Here is a 20,217-nt window from a genome sequence, read left to right as displayed (position 1 = left end):
TTGGCTACTGACAATCGGTTGATATCTGCTTTGGTAGAGCGTTGGAGACCGGAGACCACACTTTCTTCACAAGGCAGGGGGAGATGACTGTTACATTGGAGGATGTAGGGTTTATTCTAGGGTTTCCAGTTCAGGGGGATGTACTGACTTGTGGGGTGATAGAGAACAAGGCTGCGTATTTTGCTAATAACTGGTTTGAGCCTTTGACCGAGGAGGAGGTGAAGGAGGCTTTGTATCAGAATAACATCAAGCTAGGGTGGTTGTTTGAGAGATATGGTGCACAGAAGCCTGAGAAGAATAATATGAGGGCCACGGTTGTACATACTAAGGCGTATCCGCTATTCTTGATGGGTTGTATCCTCTTCCCTAACATCAACCGGTCTTTTGTTCATGTTCGATATATGCACCCATTGATTAATATGCGGGAGATTCCTTATTATGCTTGGGGTGCAGTTGTGTTAGCTCATATATACCGAGTTTGGAGATTGCTGCAAAGAAGGGCAGTAAGAGCATTGCTTGTTGTGTCTGGGTGTTACATGTTTGGTCTTACGAGAGATTTCCTCGTATTGGCGTGCCTTTACGGTCTCCTGGTCAGGAGGATTATCCGGTTGCTGAGGGATGAGCCTATTCTAGTGATACTCATGTGGGGGTTTCAAAGAAGCGCAGGAAGACAGGTCCTTACCACAGCTTACCGTTCTATAGGGGTGAGTTTGATGGTGTTGCTGGTGATAAGGTGGTTCAGAGGTCGTATGCTAGATTCGACGATGTTATAGGCAGTGAGATGATACAGGCACAGTTAGCTGGGTGTGGTCGAGTTCCCCTCGTATGTTATGATGTGGTGGAGTGGTAGCATCCGGACATGGTAAGCAGATAATTTGGTGTTAGTCCCCAGATTCCACGGGCGCCGGTGAACATGGTTGGCTATAGGGGGCTAAGAAGGCCACATTTGCAGGGGAGGATTGGCTTGTACGGTGGTTCATTGATATTGGCAAATGGGCCAGGTTTTGTTCAGATTTGGATGGACTTGTTGATGACTCGGTTGACATTGCTTCTGAGGCTGATTACATGGTGTGGTATGCTGATATATCTCGTATGCGAATAGGGAAGCCGAATCCACAGCCTCAGCAGTAGTACAAGACGAGGGAGTTGTATGATAGCCTTGAGGGATATGAAGTTGTAAGTGTTTTACAAATATGCATATTTCACATTACACCACACACTACCAAATTTGCATTCACACGTATTTCATCTTGCACATATGTTATCCTTGTGGAATTAATGAAAAAATGTTTGTTTGTTTTTGTTTGTAGATAGTTGCCGGACTTAATATGTTGAAGCAGCTGGATGCTAAGGTTCCTCCAGAGTTTGTGGAGGAGTTTGAGAGGATTTCTGGTACCTTCCTCACACCATTCTCTCGGTTAATGAAGAATATCAAAGGGCCCGCCTATAGACCTCCCACATTTCAGAACATAAAACCAGATTTCATTGCACATTCGGCTGACGATTTTGACATTCCAACCATTCCTGTCCAGGATGTCGTTGACATGACACAGCCATCCTAGCATGTGTCTCAGCCACCCCAGACTATTGCCTCATCTAGTAGGCCCGCGAAGCTTGCATCCCGCAGGATGAAAGAAGAGAAGTGGAGTATCACTAAGAGTCTCAGCTTGACAAAGAAGAATGCTATATATTCAGATCGGGGATGGGGATTTGGGATGGCGCCGAGGATTCCCGGTGGTCTTACTGTTCATGACTATCACGTCCATGCATCAGCTATGCAGAGTCTGGCTCCAGGAACATGAATTGATGACATGATCATATACACTTATATGGTATTGTTCGTTACTCGTGGCTAATACATTTTAGTTGTCTAATACATTTTAGTTGTTGCATTCATTTTACTTGTTGCATTCATATATATTTTCAGGGATTGCTAAGGAGTCAGGAGGAGGAGATTCACACTGGAGGTATATGGGAGAGGAAACCCGTCTATTACTTCATGGATCCCTACTTCATGGTACTTGGGAAAGGACATGTGAAGAAAATCAGAAAATCATCGAGGATAGGTGGAGATACATTGCAGAGGGCATGGAATAAAGCATTATGTAGTTTTATTGATTTTGCCACTGCTACTGTTGGTCCTTCTGTTCTCGAGGCGGACTACATATTCATCCCATGTTGTGTCGGAGATGTGCATTGGGTTTTGTTCATGTTCGGTACTAGACGATTTGAAGGTCTTATCATAGATTCAATGAATTACGAGCCGGATTATCGTGAGGATATACGAGTGGTGGTATGTTCCTTTACTTGTCTACTATTACTGTCTTCTATATAGTCCTTACCAATTGTATATTGTATTCATTATCGGATCATAATTTCATTGCAGTCATGGTTGTTGTCGAGGCTATTGCATATGATACATCCAGTCGAGGGGTGTGACCCTACTTCAGCCGAGGTCCTAGCTCTACCGTCCAGACCAAAGCAACGAAACTCCAATGATTGCGGTATTTATGTGATGAAATATATGGACTACTTCACACAAGGATATGACTTAGCTGAGGTACTGAATTGGTCGCAAGAGGAGATTGATACTTTTAGATATCGGATAGCCAGGGAGCTTCAGCTAGGGAAGGCAAGGGGGATTCCCGGGATTCGTATGCGTAGACGTCACGAAGCTTCGTAGTACTTATGTGATTGGATTTTATTTCGTATGTAGTTGGATTTTATTTCATATGTAGTTAGACTTTATTTGGTTTATTTGGTTTGACGTAGTTTAATTTTGGTGGATTTTTGTGAATTTTGGTGGATTTTGGTGGATTTTTGTGAATTTTGGTGGATTTTGGTGGATTTGGTGGATTTTTGTGAATTTGGATTTGGTTGGGTTGTATGTAGGTTGGATTCTGATTTTGGTGGATTTTGATCTGTTTGTAGTCTATGAAAAAAATTCCAGCCCCAACTGCGGAATATTTCCGCGGTCCCTCTCCAGCCCAACCGCGGAAAATTTTCGCGGTCCGTGTGTTTGGTTTTTTTCCCAAAAACAGAGCACAAAACAGAGGAGGGGCAGAACAATAAGCACAAACCTTTTGTTGAAATTTCTTAATTTTTGGAAGTTGGTCCTAAACTAACTTCCAAAAATCGAAACCACTCTCAAAAGTCTTAAAATATGGTAATGAGTGATTTTCAAAAAAAAATTATTTTTTTTCAAATTTTTACATTAAATTAAAAATTCCTTAAAAAGTCAACAAAAGTCAACATTTTATCCAAATGTTAAAAAATTTAATGCTCTTGCAAGTGATACTTTTCCACAAACGACGCCCATCTAGCCTCAAAAATAAATTCTGTGAGAGATTTATAAATACAATGGTTAAAGTCCGTCCTGAATTCCGGAAAAGCCGAATATTAATGAGCTAATTTCTCGGGGAATTTTTGACTAATGTGCCAAGAACACAATAAATGGGTAGTATTCGGGAGTTCAACCGCAATAACGCTTGTCATGGATTGATCTTGATCCGTGATTATAGTCAATGGAGGATTATTCCCCACACCTTCGAGCCAAGTACGAAGAATTCACTCAAAAGTCGACGCGTGTTCATCCCGCATCAATGCAAACCCGAAAATTACCGATTGATAATGATGATTGACTCCGGTAAATGGGACAAATGGCATTGCATACCTATTTGTCCGATAAGTGATATCAAAAGCCATAACATCGCCAAAATTTTGGTAGGCCATTATACATCTCAGACCAATCCATACTAGACACTTCAAGCGATTCTCTTCATCGACTTCGGTCCTAATAAAATATTTAGAACCACTTTCTTCATTCAACCTATGCAACAAGTCCAACCCCGCTTGGACGTCACTAATCTCAAACCTTTTCTTCCTCTCGTCTCTTAACATATTCCTAACATGTTGAACATTGAAACCAACTTTATCATTACCTCCATGAATGTTACCAATCACATTCATCACTTGACAATTACGAACCCCCGAACCATAAAGCGTTTTAATCAAACTACGGGTCGCGGTGTTGACATGTCTTTTTCGTTGTACCAAATTCATCTTACTAGGGGAAACAAGACCGTGGTTGTGTACCAATTCAAGGCTAGTTACCTCCCAATGACGTTTTTTCTTTTGATAATTGACATACATCCTCCTCACCTTGTACTCACTTTTAGGAAGAACCTCTCTACGCCGTTTGTTTTGACTACTCTCGGCGACGACACTTTTTCCATAAAGCCTACAAACATATAAACGACCATATATCTCGTTGTCTTTATTACGATGGCTAGCTTGAATTTTAATAGCAAATCCATTTCGTAAAGCATAAGCCCTAAAAAAATGACCGGCCTCATCCACACTTTGAAAATTTTGATTCAAATATGGAACTCCCCCCATCAACATTTTCATACAAATTTGCATCCTCTACATTATCATCTTCATCCTCACCCTCAACATTATAACTATCATTTTCAACCTCATTTTCATCATTTTCATCTTCAACATCAACCAAATCGCCATCTAAATTAATAAATTCCTCATTTCTATCTACAAAATCATCATTTTCAACATATACAGGGGTTTTAGGTTCTTCACTAGTATTTAAATCATGTAGATGTAAACTATGATCAATAGCCTTTTTTTTCATCTTGACGTTTATGACGAAACATACGAGCAAATAATTTATCCGCCATGAAAATGTGAAATTTAAGACAAGAAATATACCTTGAATTGACAAAACTACTTGAATTGCTTGATGAAAATGCCCCAAAATCGCCTAAAATGTAAACTTGGAGAGAGTAGATTTTTTCTTGGAAATTTTGATGTTTTTGTGTGGTGAAATAAGCTGCTTTTGGGATGCTGGGCATAAAGAGATAGTACCCAACCGCGGAAATTTTTCGCGGTCCGTCCTGACCAACTGCTGAAAATTTCCGCGGTCCTGCTGTGATCTCACCCGTTTATCCCTCATCCAACGGCTGATAAACTGTTTGTTAACAAACTGTTGTTAGCAAACAGTTGTTACAGAATCCTCCCCATTTACCTATACACGAGGCGGTGTTTATTGTTGTTTGTTCTTAAGCTATGTAACTAAACCAATGCAAATTAGTTCCAAAGAGATGGACATGAACAAGTCAGTTTTTCCCTGAATGCATAAGATTGGGACAATGATAGTAAATATTAAGCCCCGAAAGCACAGCCTGATTTTCATTAGTAAGAAAAGAGCCAACCATTGTAAAAACTGTTAAAGTTTAACCTCACCATTACAAAATTTACATCAGATCATAGTTGCGAGTTCTTTTTCAAATATCATATGGAACAGAAAACATGCCCTTCTGCTACACTGAATACAGGGATAAGTATAGGATGTCATAAAATTACTTCATGATCGAAAGTAGTTCACCCTTAGGATCATTGAACGCAAACCACTCGTTTCATTTAGTTCTGCTCCATCTGATCCCAACTGGGAAACTGGAAATTCCTTTCCAATTTTAACCTGTACTTGAGCATGACTGGTATTGCCTCTAGTTTAACTTGAAAAGATACATTTAGACCTTCCTTTCTTGTTCTTCTTTCTTTGTTCCGTCTCATTGCATTCGATTTTTGTTGTTTATACAAGGCAAATCAGATGGATGAGGAAAACAAAACTGCTAGTGAATGGTGTCCTAGCAAACACTATCACATAAATAATTGTATCAATCAACAAGCTGCACTTTACAGATCTTCCACAGTTCCTTCCACACATTCAACTTTCATTCTGTACCCTAATTTCGCAGTCTTTGTGGGGACTTCAATCATCAACCTAATTTCTACAACATTTTAGCCTTGTAACATTGTCCAAAACAACAACTTTTTGAATATAATCACTCGGAAAAATTCAAAATAACACACTTGTGCTTCCACTGAACCTTCACTAATGATCATGATCATCGAATACTTGTTTATCAAAAGAAATATAATCATAGACGGTCAACAAATTGATCAACCTCAGATCAAACATACTGATACTCTATGAAACCAGCTGGTTACACTCGCGCACAGACACACACACACACACATAGCATTCAGACATAGTCATTGTGGAAAACAGACTACTTTCAGTTTTCGCAGAAGATCGTAAAATGCAAGGAACGGTATAAAGTTCAGATAAGAACAATTAAGTGATTCAAGTTTATGTAAATTGATAAGTGCTTGTGAGTCCTTCTATGGTTATGTTAAAAAGGCCAATCATAAAATGCAATCTTCTAGAAACTATAGTTAGCACATGAAATTAAACCTCCATTATTTGCAAAAAGGAATCGAAATCTCATATTCTTTTGAATTAAAATCCAAGTAGATAAATCTTTTTCAAACAATCACTTCATCATTCATAAGCAGTATAAGCTAAGCAGTCTGTTGTGGAATTAAATTCACTAATGGGGCCATTGTAATCCAATTACATATATTTCTTCTAGTAAAATAGGCTACGCAGACTCTTGTTGAACACATTCTATTTTTCTGGGGCCAATATTAACTCAACCAAACAGGCCATTTGTTTATAATCTTATCTCCGTCTTCAATTCACCAAGTTATTGGCTGTTATTATTTATATTCTCCTTCCTCTCGCTTGTATATGTAGCAAAGGGTCCATTTGTACGAAAGCCATTTAGCTAGTTTAGTTGTTAGAAGAAGAAGATACAAGGGCTTGATTTTTAGCCGATGCTCCTAAATCCGTATTCACCTAAGTTAGTCATGCACATAAATGATTTCTAATATTAATACAAGTGCTATCTTTGTAACCGTAAAATACACTACGTATTCATATAACTCCCATAACTACGTATTTAGGCACCTTTTTCTCTCCAGATAATAACATTCTCAAATTCCAATAAAACTTGTGTAAAAAATCAAATTATTTATGATCATTACAAGAAGATCAATTTGTTTTCGATCACACATAATCGATCTAGGGAACATTTTCTCATTTTATTTATAAAAATCATGGACTGATCCACTTACGGAGACCGTAAATGTGTTTACAATTAAGCTAAATTTTTCTATCTAAAGCACCAAACAAGTACGTACTTAAAGACAAATTTCTCCCTAACAAAGTCCTCTGGCATTAAACAGTTTTTACCATAACAAAGTTTCAAAACAACTAGCCCCTTCTAGTTTACCATTCGAAACTTGCTTTTCTAGTGAACCATGTTGCTCAAACTTATCTACTTTTTCCCATGTAATGTTGCTCATGTGCCTCTGCATATACTTTCTACACACACACTGCAAACATAATTATTCAAGTAGGAGAAAGATCGAAAAGAAAATCGTAAGACCAATAATCTCAAACCAGTGAAACGTTTTTCTTGTTTTACATATAAAACGTATTTGAACTATATAGTGGTCGATTATAATTTATAACCTCACATTAATCCTTATTTCCCTTACTAGAATTTACATGCAACATCTCTAGCTTCTTCACTCACTCACGTAAGTTCTTAAGCTTATAACGCTCCCTGCATTTTATTTTTCTCGTATTTGTATATCTTATCGATATTATCGCATACCCGAAAATGTCCTCTGAAGCTTTCTCTCCTTACATTTTTCTCATCACCGTCTCGTTTCTGGCAAGCCTGTCGACTTCGAATTCCATCGATTCTGTAATTTATGGTGGATGTTCTCAGATCAAATACGCTGTCGCGTCGCCTTACCAATCAAACGTTAACTCACTCCTCTCTTCCCTTGTAAACTCCGCTTCCATTTCAAAATTCAACAATTTTAAAGTCTCTCTTCCAGGCTCATCACCTTACGATGTTGTCTACGGCCTATTCCAATGTCGTGGCGACCTCAGTGCCTCTGGCTGCAGAGACTGTGTCTCCCACTCAGTCAGTAGACTTGGCAACCTCTGCCCTGGAGTAACCGGTGGCGTTTTGCAGCTCGACGGATGTTTAGTCAAGTACGATAACGTCTCATTCGTAGGCGTGGAGGACAAGGCTGTAGTGTTCAAAAAATGTGGTCCATCGAACGGGTATGATCCGGACTTATTAAACCACCGCGATGCTGTGTTAGGTTATCTAACCGGAGTGGGACAATATTTCCGAGCTGGTGGATCCGGGAAGGTACAAGGCGTGGCACAATGTGTACAAGATTTAAGTATTAACGAGTGCCAGGATTGTCTTGGAGAAGCCACGGAATCACTAAAAACCGAGTGTGCCTCAGCCTCGTGGGGCGATATGTTCTTAGCTAAGTGCTACGCTCGCTACTCTGATCATGCTCACCACTTGAGAAATGATGGTAATTTCAGAAGAGTCCGTTAATTTTTCGTTTTATGCATGTGTATCGTGTTACAGCAAGTATGTGTTTAAGTAGAGGACAACTGCTCTTTTATTCCTTTTAACAAATACTTGTGTCAGTACTGTCTTTTAAGTCAATAAATATTCATCCAATTTTGTAACTGCAGATCCTAATGAATTGACGGATAAGACGCTAGCAATTCTTATCGGACTCATAACTGGTGTCATTCTGATCATTATTCTTTTATCTGGCTTCAGTAGACTCTGCGATGATCAGAACGGTACGTTTATTCCATTGTTTGTTCACTGATAATTTTCATTTAATCAGTGAAAACCGGAGCTCAATATTACATCGAGTCTCCTCCCTCCGAAAGTATTTTTACTTTTTTAACTAGACAATTTTTCATTCCATTGAATTATTGCAGATGGTAAATAGAATTCTCACGTCTGTAAGCAATCATCGTCTGATCACCGAGACGATGGTGCAGAACATCCAGCTCTAGCATTAAGTTTTAAATTAAGTTCAAGATTGAGATAGGAGTGTGGTGTAGAAGAATCTATACAGTAGAGCTAATGAAGAAACTAGTAGCCAGCAGAATCAGAAGCACAACTCAAGCAGCAGAAACAAGAAATAAGTTCCAATGGTATACTTTTTCATTGCTTCTGGATTTTGTAAATGGTGGATGTTTAAATACTTTTATCAATTGTAGTACTGTATTCAAATATGTTGCAAGAGATTAAAACCTCTAGGTAGGTAGATTAGCTGCACATTATACACAGTGCATATTGTTGATAACCTACATGTGGTCTTGAAGCTGAGGCTTTCTCTCCATTTCGGAATCCATCTAAATTTTTTGATCCTACAGAAGTTCGAATCATCACTGAATGTAATTAAAATTTTGATCATTGATGTTGTCCACTCAAACTGAGACAGAAGAAAGAGTAACCTAGCAACATTGCAAATTCAAAAATAATAGAAGGCAATATGGGGTACACGGTACAGAGTATGAACAAAATAATAGGAGCATTGTAGTATAATATTACTACGGTATCAGAGAGGCAGAAGAAAGAGCAACTTAGCAACATTGCAAATTCAAAATTAATAGAAGGCAATATGGGTACAGAGTATGAAGTATGAACAAATAATAGGAGCATTGTAGTATAAGATTGTAGTAAAACCAAACTTGTAATAGAAAGAGAGTTTTATACCATAGCATACATTCAATTCCCAATGCACAAGCAAAGAATCCCGTCCCTTGCAGAGCATTTACCAAGTAATTACCAGAAAGAAACTCATATCTGCATTAGAAGTTATGCTTCATCACCAAATTCAGAAATAAAAGAAGCTCAAGAAAAACATCATGATGCAGGACAACAGGACATGCCCTAAATCGAAGTACTTCCAAACTCTGCAAATAAATTCTTATTCAAGCATAATCACTTACTGTTTCTCAATTAGAGGGTCTCTCTTATATCCATATAAACATGTGCAATCAATAATACAATAATTATCTCACTAGATTCCTGCTAGTTTATAAATCTACATCTATAACCCAGCATAACAGAATCCCATCAATCATGATTCAGGAGGGTTCATGTTGCATATGAATCCTGAGCATACAAATAAGATAAGGTTACACTGTGTAGTGTGTACTACAATGAAAAATGATAGACTGTTTATACATAACGATCCTTACTCTAGAAATTTAGTATCAAAACATCTAGAAGGTCAGCTGACAAGATAGATATTGAAAAAAAACAAATGAAACAATTTTAATACATAGCTTACACCAAGGTCCAAACAACCTCAGTATTCATCATAGCATGCTGATGAGTCCGCCATTCTTGGGGCAAACAAAAACCAACATCTGGTCTTTACGTGACTACCACAAATAGCCAATGTGAAAATGCCAAAAATATTAGACTCGCTTCAGTCACTAGAAACAACAGGGAAGCTGAAAAAAGACCAATTCTGTGAACTAGAAACAGCAGGGAAGGTAGGTCTTGATGCGCACCACCTACCATCATTAATCTCTATTCAGAAATAAGTGTTCTTAGGGGTTCAAATAGCATAAGAAATAGAAATTACACATTTGACAATCACGCCAAGCACGACCCTCGACTAATCAAATACTAAGCATATCCTTTTAAGAAAACACATATACACTATACTTGCAATAATAACCATAAGCCTACGTAGAACTTGAAGCTAAACTTACTAAAGAGTCGAGGAGGACCCAAAGAGTCTTGTGATCAATATGTACAAGGTGACAATTTTAGTGGTGTACATCTAATTGATTGCAAGATACTAGCAAAAAAAAATATAGTTCTTCTTTGTGAACATAGCTTGCCTTCTCTTTAACTGTTTCAGTTCTAAGGGTACCTCCTGGAATCTAATTTAGGACAGGCTATGCATGTATTGTTTTTATCAAGCAAATATATAAAACAAGCTCAGTTATTACTTAGAATGCTCCAATAGCAAAGTCTTAAACAAAAAATGTCATGTCGATAAAAAACGCACTTATCCTAAATGCAGATCGACAATCAATCAATCACATTAATCCTGATTCTTCAACTAACATTAACATAATTCATCCATAACACAACATATAATCAAAGAAATACAACTAGATCATTAATTTAATGCAAAATTGTTCGAAAAAACCAAGACTAAAAAACCAAAATCAAGTAAAATTAAAATCATCAAATTTTCAACTAGCATTCAATTAAACATACATAACACAAAAGTTAATAAAACAAGAGATACAAGTAGATCAATAAAACAACCAAAATGCTCGAAAAAACGGACAAAAACATCATCGAATTTTATCTCAATCACTCCGAATTCTTCAATTTCTCAACACGCTGATTCAGCTCCTCAATCTTCACAACCAACCGTGTAATCGAAAACAAAAGCCAGTAAAACAACAACGCCGATGCAATCAACAGCGCATTACGCTGACTCTTCATGATCGATTTCTGATGCCTCAAGTACTCAGTCGGCGTGCACGACTCGGACGATTCACAACTCGGCCGAGTCTCGTATTTCCAGTAAATATCCATAAGAAGAAACAAACAGAACGGCACGACAGAGAGAAAAGGCTTGAGGAGATTCTTCGTGACGGCGACGAGACCTTTACGGAGGCCGGAGAGACCGGGGATTGTTAAGAGCAGCACCATCACGGCTTCGGCGCCGGCGGCGTAGCCGAGAACCACCCACTCTAATGCCATCGGAAGGTTCTGGATCTGGTTTAGGGGTTGTATGTATAGGTGTGTGTACAGGTTGTGTTTTGTTTTATGTAATTGTCACGCTTTATAACTCGTACGATATTAAATTTATATATATATAGGCAAATTATCCCCTACCAACTTGGTTGGGATTAGACATGCATAAAAAGTCTTGGCCCGAAAATCTGGCCCGACCCGATCTGGTCAAAGCCCGGCCCGGTCCCGGTCCGGGCTTCGGGCCTCGACGGGTCCTATATTTTTAGGCAAAACCCGGCCCGGCCCATTTAAAAGCCCGGGCTTCGGCCCGGCCCAGCCCGATTAAAAACCCGAAAAAGCCCGGTTATAATCTGATTATTCTAATATATTTTCTTATATATTTATAAATTTACATTTATTATAAATATAAATAATACTTTAAACACATATATATTTACATATTTGTGATTAATAATATTATATATATATACTTCGTTGCATAAATAATGAAAGAAGATATAATAAGTACACTATATATATTTGGATATCATTGTCATGAATATTTGGATATCATTGTTATCATAACAATGATATCATTGTTATCATTGTTATCTTAACAATGATTTATCATTGTTATCTTAACAATGATAAAATATATTATATAAACATGTTTATTTTTTGCCGAACTTAAATGTTTTCAACGAAATAATGTTTTCATAAAATATTCCATGTAAACTAATACATTTTTACGATAATCTACTTGCTAACACATGTATTCTTCAGAATCTCTAATAATACTCGATCCGATTTAAATTAGAAAAAAACCCGGCCCGATCCGATCCGGCCCGAAAAAAAAAGGCCGGTTAGACCCGCCTCGAGGGCCCAAACGGGCTTTGACATTTCCGGAAAGCCCGACCCGGCCCGGTCAAAGTCAAATCCCGGCCCGGTCAAAGCCGGGGCTTTTTAAGGCCCGGTCAAAGCTCGGCCCGGTGGGCCTTTTGTGCATCTCTAGTTGGGATACACCATCCGCCTTCCGTAATATTTCATTGCGGCAGGTGAGTACTACCGTAATGAAGTATTACGTCAACTATATCCCATCCAACGAAGGCTATGGAACAGCTCCCATATATATAATATATATTTATTTATTTTATCATCCTTTTTAAACGTATTTCACTATATAATTATAATTTATCTAGTTTATCGATCATTTTACTTATATATTTCATCATTTTTATCGCCAAAAAAATCAAATAATTAATCTTAATTTTTAACATTTTTACAAACTTCATCATTTTTTTTTGAATAAATCGTACTTGTATATATTAAATCTCCTCCAAATTCAGGTTACAAATAATAATATCAGGAGGAGTATAACACCACTCGTGAGGACCTGACATAGAATATGCAGCATGTGCTAGCAAATGGGCTGGCATATTCACAGATCTATTAATGAACACAATTAACACTTCCTGGAAGTGTTTAAGTATTTCTTGGGAATCTTCCACAATAGTATCAAACAAAGACTTTTCTCATCGTCTCTGAAAACATCCACTAATAATTTGGCATCAGACTTAAAAATGCATTTGTTTGTCCTCCATGTTTTAATCCAGGAGAGGGTCTCTTTCAAACTCACTACCTCTGCTTCACGAGGTTGCCCTCGATTTCTGATCTTGTTGGCTCTAGCATGGAAAAATTCTCACGTGTCATTATGAACTACACACCCAACTCCAATGTATTCCAAATCTCTGCGACACGCTGCATCAATGTTGATTCTAATCCAACCATTTGGGGGTTTACACCATTTGTTGTGCTGTATAATACCTGTACCTTGACCAGTACTCACCACCTCATTCATGCGCTTCCAGTCTGCAAGTAAGTTCAGTGCCATTGATTTTACACCAAATACTGATAAATTCACCTTCTCCCATACTCATTTGTTTCTTCTCGTCCATAAGCTCCAGCAGAAGAGTACGCCCATAACACACTGATCCCTAGTTCCACTTCCACATACTCGTTTCAGAACCTCCATGACTGTATCCGTTGTGTCGTGTGAGATAAGTTGCTGCAATCCCGTTTCGCTCCAAAGTTCTTGAACAAAGCAACACTGAAATAGCAAATGCATATCATCTTCAATATAATTATGACACCAAGTACAAAACGCAGATACATTAACCTGTTTAATCCTTAGGTTAGATGCAGTTGGTAAAACTTGTCGACTTGCACGCTAGATGAAGTTTAAGATTTTTCCAGGTAATTGTAATCCCCATATCGTCTTCCAAAAACCTTTATCCACACAATCTGATTCTCCATGAAGTCGTCGATAACAACTTCGGACTGAAAAATCTCCTTTATTATCTAGGCTCTAGTACCAGTCATCTTCTCTAGTACACATTGGTATAGGAACTTGACATATAAGTTTCCTATCTCTCTCATTACATAGGTCAACCAGCAAGTCTTCATCCCATTTTCTCTGATTTTCCTCCATTAGTCCCTGTACTGTTGCATCCTCCATGCCCGTAGGTATTTCAGTAGTTAGGTACCCATTTTCCAGACATGGGAGCCATGGTTCTTTCCAAACTTTAGTACTAGCACCATTACCAATTCGCTTTCGACCTCCTTGTCTAATAATATCTTGAGACTCAAGAATACTGCGCCATAGGTAACTCGAATTATTTCCAAGCGCTGCTGTCAAAAAATCATTCTTTGGAAAATATCGAGCTTTCATGAATTGCGTTACCATGGGGTTAGCACTAGTTACTAGTCTCCAAGCCTGTTTTGCCAACATAACCACGTTAAACTCTTTTAATTTTTTGAATCCCAGACCTCCATTCTCTTTAACACTGCAGAGGCGATCCCATGACATCCATATGATGCCACTGTTTGTGTTTCTACTGCGCCACCAGAATGCATTCATACTTCTTTCAATCTTGTCACATACTTTATTTGGTATTCTCAGCAGGCTCAACCAAAAATTTGGGATTGTTTGGGCTGCTGTCTTGAGTAATATGACTTTTCCAGCTTTAGATAAGGTTTGATTGCTCCAGGCCTGCACTTTTTGTTCAACTCGTTCCAGTAAAAAACCAAATTCAATGGTCTTATTCAGTCCTAATTGCATAGGCATGCCCAAATACTTTCCTGGTACCTTGGCTTCATTTACCCCTAGTTTCTTGTAGATTAGTTGTCGAGTTTGTTGTACTATATTCGGAGAAAAGGTTATCAGGTACTTATTAAAGTTAATAACTTGTCCCGATATAGTTTCATACCTCTGCAGAATTCTCTTCATTACCTCTGCTTCTGTTTCTGTAGCTCAAAAGAATAGGTAACAATCATCAGCAAATAACAAGGGGGAGATAACTGGGGCACCTCTTGCCACTTTAATTCCATGCAAATTTCCTGCTTCTTCATTTCTTCGAATCATAGCACTAAGACCCACTACACATATTATATAGATGTAGGGTGATATCTGATCCCCTTGCCTCACCCCACGTTGAGGTTTGACTAGTCCAAATTCTTCACCATTGTGCAGAAAACTGTAAGAAAATGATTGTATAAAGTTCATGACTCGATTAATCCATAAACTATGAAATCCGAATTTTACTATGTTTTGAATAAAATCCCATTCCAATCTGTCATATGCCTTTGAAATGTCAATCTTCAAACCTGCAACACCCTTATCGCCAACTTCATCATTTACTTTTATTATATTATATTATATTTGTTTCAATTTCTAACTCGATTTAGCCTTTGTTAAAATTTTATTTTTTGATTACTTTTCTTTAATTTAATAAATTGTACAATGCACATTTTATATTTGTCTATAAATCCATATAATTGCAAAAATATTTTCATTTTTCTTTCTTTCATCTCTGATCTCTCTATAAAATGATATGGTCTTCGTTATTTGTTTTGCAGGTTTTGCCAATATTTCATTTACTGTTGTCATTTACTTCTTTTTAAATTATTGAAGTGCATAGAGAATATTTGAAAACTGTCTATTTTTGTATAATTCATTTTTTCCGTTTTCCTTCATTCTTGGCTATTGGTTTTGTAAATTTGTGCTAATGCAGTGCTTATATAGTGATTCGTGTATAGTAGGTTAGTATTTCTAAAATTATTGTTTTAATTAAAAAGTTAGATTATTCTTTTAATCTTGACGACCAAATCATCTAAACTCTCTTACATCAATTATGTATAGGATATAATAAGTCAAAAAATTAAGTTTCATTTGTTTATCAGATATTTATATTAAAATCAGCAATAATTATTTAAAATTTAAGAACAATTATAAATTTTTTAAAATTCAAATTAAATTCACGGATGTTATGACATGTTTTAGTTAGTTTTCATTTTTATTTCAACAAATTTATTTGTTCTAATAATTATGAGTGGCCGGTTATAACTCCTCATTTTTAAGAGTTTATTAGTCATATACTTAGAGCAAGTCCAAAGATGCCTTAAAACATGTCCTAAATCAAAATTTAGGGCAACTGATAAAAATCTGATAAAAATCAGAGCTCCAACAGTGTACTAAACATGTCTTAAAAAGCTAGGACATCTTTCAAGTGCCTTATTTTTAGGGCACCACAATACATGCCCTATTTCATTTCTACCAATAAAAAATTTGTTTCCCTCTTTTTTTACACATCTCTCCTCTCTCAACTTTGCTCTTCCCTCCAATTTTAACTTAAATAAATTATTATTTTATTAATAAGGCATGACTATAAGGCAAATTATTGGAACTGATATATCAAATTAATGTCCTAAATTACTACGACAACATTATTTGTTATATTTATAATGCATATGTTGGGACATTGTTGTAGGTACTCTTAGATTGAGCCATTTAGATTGAGTCATGGGTCTTGAACAATTCTATTTGCTATTTTCTAAAGATATTATTAAAAAAAAATCAATATGCATAAAATACTTGTGTATTGTTGGGTATTGTGGCGGTTTTCATTCTCTCGAAATAATTCAGGGGTCGTTTGGTTTGCGGGTTTATGAAATTAGGTATGAGTTTCAATCATTACAATCCGTATATATGATATTTGGTTGAGATTTTTTTAAGTTTAGCTCCATTTCTCAAACTTCCAAAATATGGGTTTCTCATATCCTAGAGGGGAGCACGAGGAATCAACTTTATTTTTATAATTTTCATCTTTGTTTAAACAACTAAACTCAAATATTTAATATAAAAATAAATTAAAATTTTAAAAAATATTAATAACAAAAATTGAATTAATATATTGAATTAATTTAAATTATTGACTTAAAATTTTTAATTAAACATATTTATTTCAACACTTAACCATACACGTGATATCATCAATGATACCTCAACCCTATATCACTTTAACCTGATTTCTGATTCCAACCTGGTACCCCTTCCTGAACCAGAACCAAACGACCCCGCAATATCTATTTGGTTCTTGGTAAGGTAGGTGCTAAACTACGACTATACCAAATTGGTATCAAAACTTGAGCATGAGTGATTATGTTGAGCGCATTGAAAAGTCTTTGGAGTCCCTTTCTTATGGCCAAAACAAGAACTTAATGCAGGTGAAAGAGATGTTTGATCATATTTGACTCCTTACGCGTGTGGAAGTATAGTTTGAAAATCCACTATTAATTCTGAAGGTGGAATATCAGGAGCTTGACGGGACATAGACTCGAGGGTCCTCGTAAAGCTCATTCTACAAGTTATTTATTACCAAAAATATTGAAACTTGATTCTCCTTGGTTTAGCTATGCTAAATACCCTATCAATTGATTATGTCGGGCATAACAATTTTTTGAAATTCATGGCACTGCAGGTCAAGAGCGTGCTTCGTTGGTATCTTTTCATCTCGAAAGTGATGCACAATGGTATCAGTTGTTAAAGGTGGAGAAACCAGTTATTTCATGGGGGAAGTTCAAAGATGGACTTATTTCTTGTTATGTGCCTGAATAATTTTTTGACATTTTTGGAGAGCACACCAAATTACAACAAATCAGTTTTGTCCAAGACTAGCAGACATGATATAAAAACCTACTTGTAAAGGTAAGATCATTATCATAAGACTGTCAAGTTAGTTGTTTTATTAGTGGGTTATGTGACTTCATTCGTGTTTATGCAAGCTGATAAGCCTTTAAGATTGACCGTAACAATTGGCTCAACGTATTTTTATGAAGCACGTAATATGTCTTTAATTAGGGTGAAAAATTATACCAACATATAAACTTAATTATAATTCTAAATGGCCACCGCTAATAAATGTACAAAATTTATACCAATGCGTAAGTTATTTACCGATGAACTACAAAAACGAACAAGGCAATGTTTATTTTACAACTGCAATGAGAAATTCAACCCTGAACATCATTGCAAAAAACTTTTCTTTTTACTGAAACACGTTTGAAAAAAAAATGATGGTGACTTTATCATGGATGAAGACGAGAAAAACTATTCTACACTTGAGGACAAGTATTCTCCAAGGGGGAGAGAATGTTATGGCCTTTTTAGTTAGTTTTCATTTTCATTTCAACAAATTTATTTGTTACTAATAATTATGAGTGGCCTAGTTATAGCTCCTCATTTTCAGGAGCTTGTGTAAGTTAGATTGAGTCATGGCTCGTGAGCATTTCTTATTGTTTCTATTTTCCTGGAGATATTTCTGGAACGAGTTTTATTTAAGTTTGTTGACACAAATAAATCAGTACGCAGCTTCTCTACTCAAATACATAAGTATTGTGGGGGTCTGGATTCTTTCGAAATAATTTACTAGTAGTTCCATTCAAAGTATTTAATTGAAATTATTGGGAATTAAGTTATAAACAGTTGCATGTAAATTATCTTTACAATGGCAGTTATATATTACTGTGGATTATTTTGCAAGTCAATATATAAAGTACTAATTGACTATTATAAGTCTGTTCAGGATACGTTATCAATTAATCTTTATTTTCATTACATATCAGTCAATCCATCCTCACTTGGAAAACTTTGCTGATAGTTCCATTCAAAATAAATTATCGAGACAATGTACATAAAAACGTACATTCTAAAACTTCTAATATACATAAACTAGATTCCAGTCATTTAAAAATTACTGCCAGTAGTTCCATTCTAAACTAGCTTCATAAAAGGGTTTCATGAAAAGGGAATTCCAAAACCATAAATGTACACAAGTTAAAACTAAAATCAGTGATAATATTTACCATTTGACAAATATACATAAAAGAGCTCAAAAACCATAAATACACAAGTTAAAGCTAAAATCAATGATAATATTTACCATTTGACAAATATACATAAAACAGTTGCAAGTAAATTGTCTTTACAATGGAAGTTATATATTACTGCGGATTATTTTGGAAGTCGATATATAAAGTAGTAATGGACTAATATAAGATTGTTCAGGATATGTTATTAATTAATCTTTATTTTCAGTACATATGACTCAATCCATCCTCACTTGGAAAACTTTGCTATTAGTTCCATTCAAAATAAATTATCGAGACAATGTGCATAAAAACGTATATTCTAAAACTGCTAATGTACATAAACTAGATTCCACTCATTTGAAAATTACTTCCAGTAGTTCCATTCTAAACTAGCTTCATAAAAGGTGTGACGGCCTCAACCCCGGGGTCAGGGGCTGACGTCACCAAAATATGATAAATTATAACAAAAACTACTAAATAAACTTTATTATAATACACGACCCCAACCAGGAGCCGAAACAGGTTCAAGTATTATTTAGGTTACAACACACACACTAACTTATTCAAACCCAGACACTCTCACTTATTACAGCAACTCATCAGACCTCAGGGTCTGATACAAACTACCTCAGAAGAGCCGGGACCGGAGGCTGACACTCTACGCTGACCTGGTCTTCTAGACATCTGCAATAAATAAATACAAAACAAGTTGCAAGAGTAAGCAATCCATTGCTCAACAGTACCTCTATATGAATAACCAGTGACATGATGTATAAAACAGTATAGGAACAGATATTAACTGATATACGAAAATCCGTAAAACAGGTATAAACTGGATATCAAAACTAGCATGCTTTGCAAAATAACATCATCTGTAGCGTGCTGTGTAAAAAAATAACAGAGTTCAATTTTAACATGCTATTTCCTTTCCAAAACCACTGTCCATTTCTGGACCATAAATCACATGTCCCGTTACGGGGACTATAAACCATTTGTTCCGTTTCGGGAACCATTAAACCTTTATCAGATATATAAAAGAGGATGAATTCTAGGGACAGCTGATCAGTCTATCCCACCACAAATTTCATTCCGGAACTCAGAGACTAGCTAGGTCTCTGTCATGCTGGACTAAGCGGCCTACCAGTGCGCGCATCCGACTTAGCCTCTTACGCAACCATGCTGGGCCGTTACCTAATAACGGACCTCTTACGCCAACTGACCATCCACTATCTGATTTATTTTTATCCAGTTTCTAAAATCATTCAGACCTATCTCTGTTTAAACGATTACAGCACACATTCTAAAAAAAATTCTTTTTTAATTTTTAATCACAATCTAGAGATAGGCATTTTCAGAAGTTACTTTTTTCCCCAAAACCTCGTTCAGTAAAACATATTTAAATAGGGGGAATACGTAACTTAAAACGTTCTGTTCCAGTATATAATTTAAATCAACAACTATTCATATATACTGAACTGTAAAAGATTAGTTCAGGGGTACTTGCCTTGCGAAGCTTTGCACTAACCCTGGCTTAACTCTA

At 36.4% G+C, this 20,217-nt stretch overlaps 4 protein-coding genes across 4 annotated transcripts; 2 read left to right on the top strand and 2 right to left on the bottom strand.

The window, feature by feature from the left end:
• Positions 1–1,628: 1,628 nt before the first annotated feature.
• LOC141680584 (uncharacterized) lies at positions 1,629–2,815 on the top strand. Its single transcript, XM_074486770.1, has 3 exons — positions 1,629–1,760; positions 1,928–2,293; positions 2,387–2,815. Exons 1-3 carry the CDS (start codon positions 1,629–1,631, stop codon positions 2,681–2,683), a joined length of 795 nt encoding a protein of 264 aa, XP_074342871.1. The 3' UTR covers positions 2,684–2,815.
• A 752-nt stretch (positions 2,816–3,567) lies between these two features.
• Positions 3,568–4,648, bottom strand: LOC141680583 (protein FAR1-RELATED SEQUENCE 5-like). Its single transcript, XM_074486769.1, has 2 exons — positions 4,450–4,648; positions 3,568–4,292 (listed from the first exon to the last, which is right to left on the bottom strand). Exons 1-2 carry the CDS (start codon positions 4,646–4,648, stop codon positions 3,568–3,570), a joined length of 924 nt encoding a protein of 307 aa, XP_074342870.1.
• A 2,624-nt stretch (positions 4,649–7,272) lies between these two features.
• LOC141677343 (plasmodesmata-located protein 7-like) lies at positions 7,273–9,173 on the top strand. The gene is made up of 3 exons (XM_074483227.1): positions 7,273–8,268; positions 8,435–8,548; positions 8,693–9,173. The coding sequence occupies exons 1-3, from the start codon at positions 7,548–7,550 to the stop codon at positions 8,701–8,703; spliced, it is 846 nt and encodes a 281-aa protein (XP_074339328.1). The 5' UTR covers positions 7,273–7,547; the 3' UTR covers positions 8,704–9,173.
• A 1,765-nt stretch (positions 9,174–10,938) lies between these two features.
• On the bottom strand, positions 10,939–11,594 carry LOC141677344 (uncharacterized). The gene has a single exon (XM_074483228.1). It carries the CDS (start codon positions 11,496–11,498, stop codon positions 11,103–11,105), a length of 396 nt encoding a protein of 131 aa, XP_074339329.1. The 5' UTR covers positions 11,499–11,594; the 3' UTR covers positions 10,939–11,102.
• Between the last annotated feature and the right edge of the window lie 8,623 nt (positions 11,595–20,217).

This window comes from Apium graveolens, chromosome 8, assembly GCF_009905375.1.
Source record: "Apium graveolens cultivar Ventura chromosome 8, ASM990537v1, whole genome shotgun sequence".
Classification (NCBI taxonomy): Eukaryota; Viridiplantae; Streptophyta; class Magnoliopsida; order Apiales; family Apiaceae; genus Apium; species Apium graveolens.
Note: the sequence above shows the minus strand (reverse complement) of the source record. Positions and strands in the feature narration are given on the sequence as shown.

Coding starts and splice junctions, on each gene's coding strand:
- LOC141680584 (XM_074486770.1), top strand. CDS start 1,629: ATGAAAGAAGAGAAGTGGAGTATCACTAAGAGTCTCAGCTTGACAAAG. Junction 1,761..1,927: donor TTACTGTTCATGACTATCAC/GTCCATGCATCA, acceptor ATATATTTTCAG/GGATTGCTAAGGAGTCAGGA. Junction 2,294..2,386: donor GTGAGGATATACGAGTGGTG/GTATGTTCCTTT, acceptor ATTTCATTGCAG/TCATGGTTGTTGTCGAGGCT.
- LOC141677343 (XM_074483227.1), top strand. CDS start 7,548: ATGTCCTCTGAAGCTTTCTCTCCTTACATTTTTCTCATCACCGTCTCG. Junction 8,269..8,434: donor TCACCACTTGAGAAATGATG/GTAATTTCAGAA, acceptor TTGTAACTGCAG/ATCCTAATGAATTGACGGAT.
- LOC141677344 (XM_074483228.1), bottom strand. CDS start 11,498: ATGGCATTAGAGTGGGTGGTTCTCGGCTACGCCGCCGGCGCCGAAGCC.
- LOC141680583 (XM_074486769.1), bottom strand. CDS start 4,648: ATGAAAAAAAAGGCTATTGATCATAGTTTACATCTACATGATTTAAAT. Junction 4,293..4,449: donor TGATAGTTATAATGTTGAGG/GTGAGGATGAAG, acceptor TTAAAATTCAAG/CTAGCCATCGTAATAAAGAC.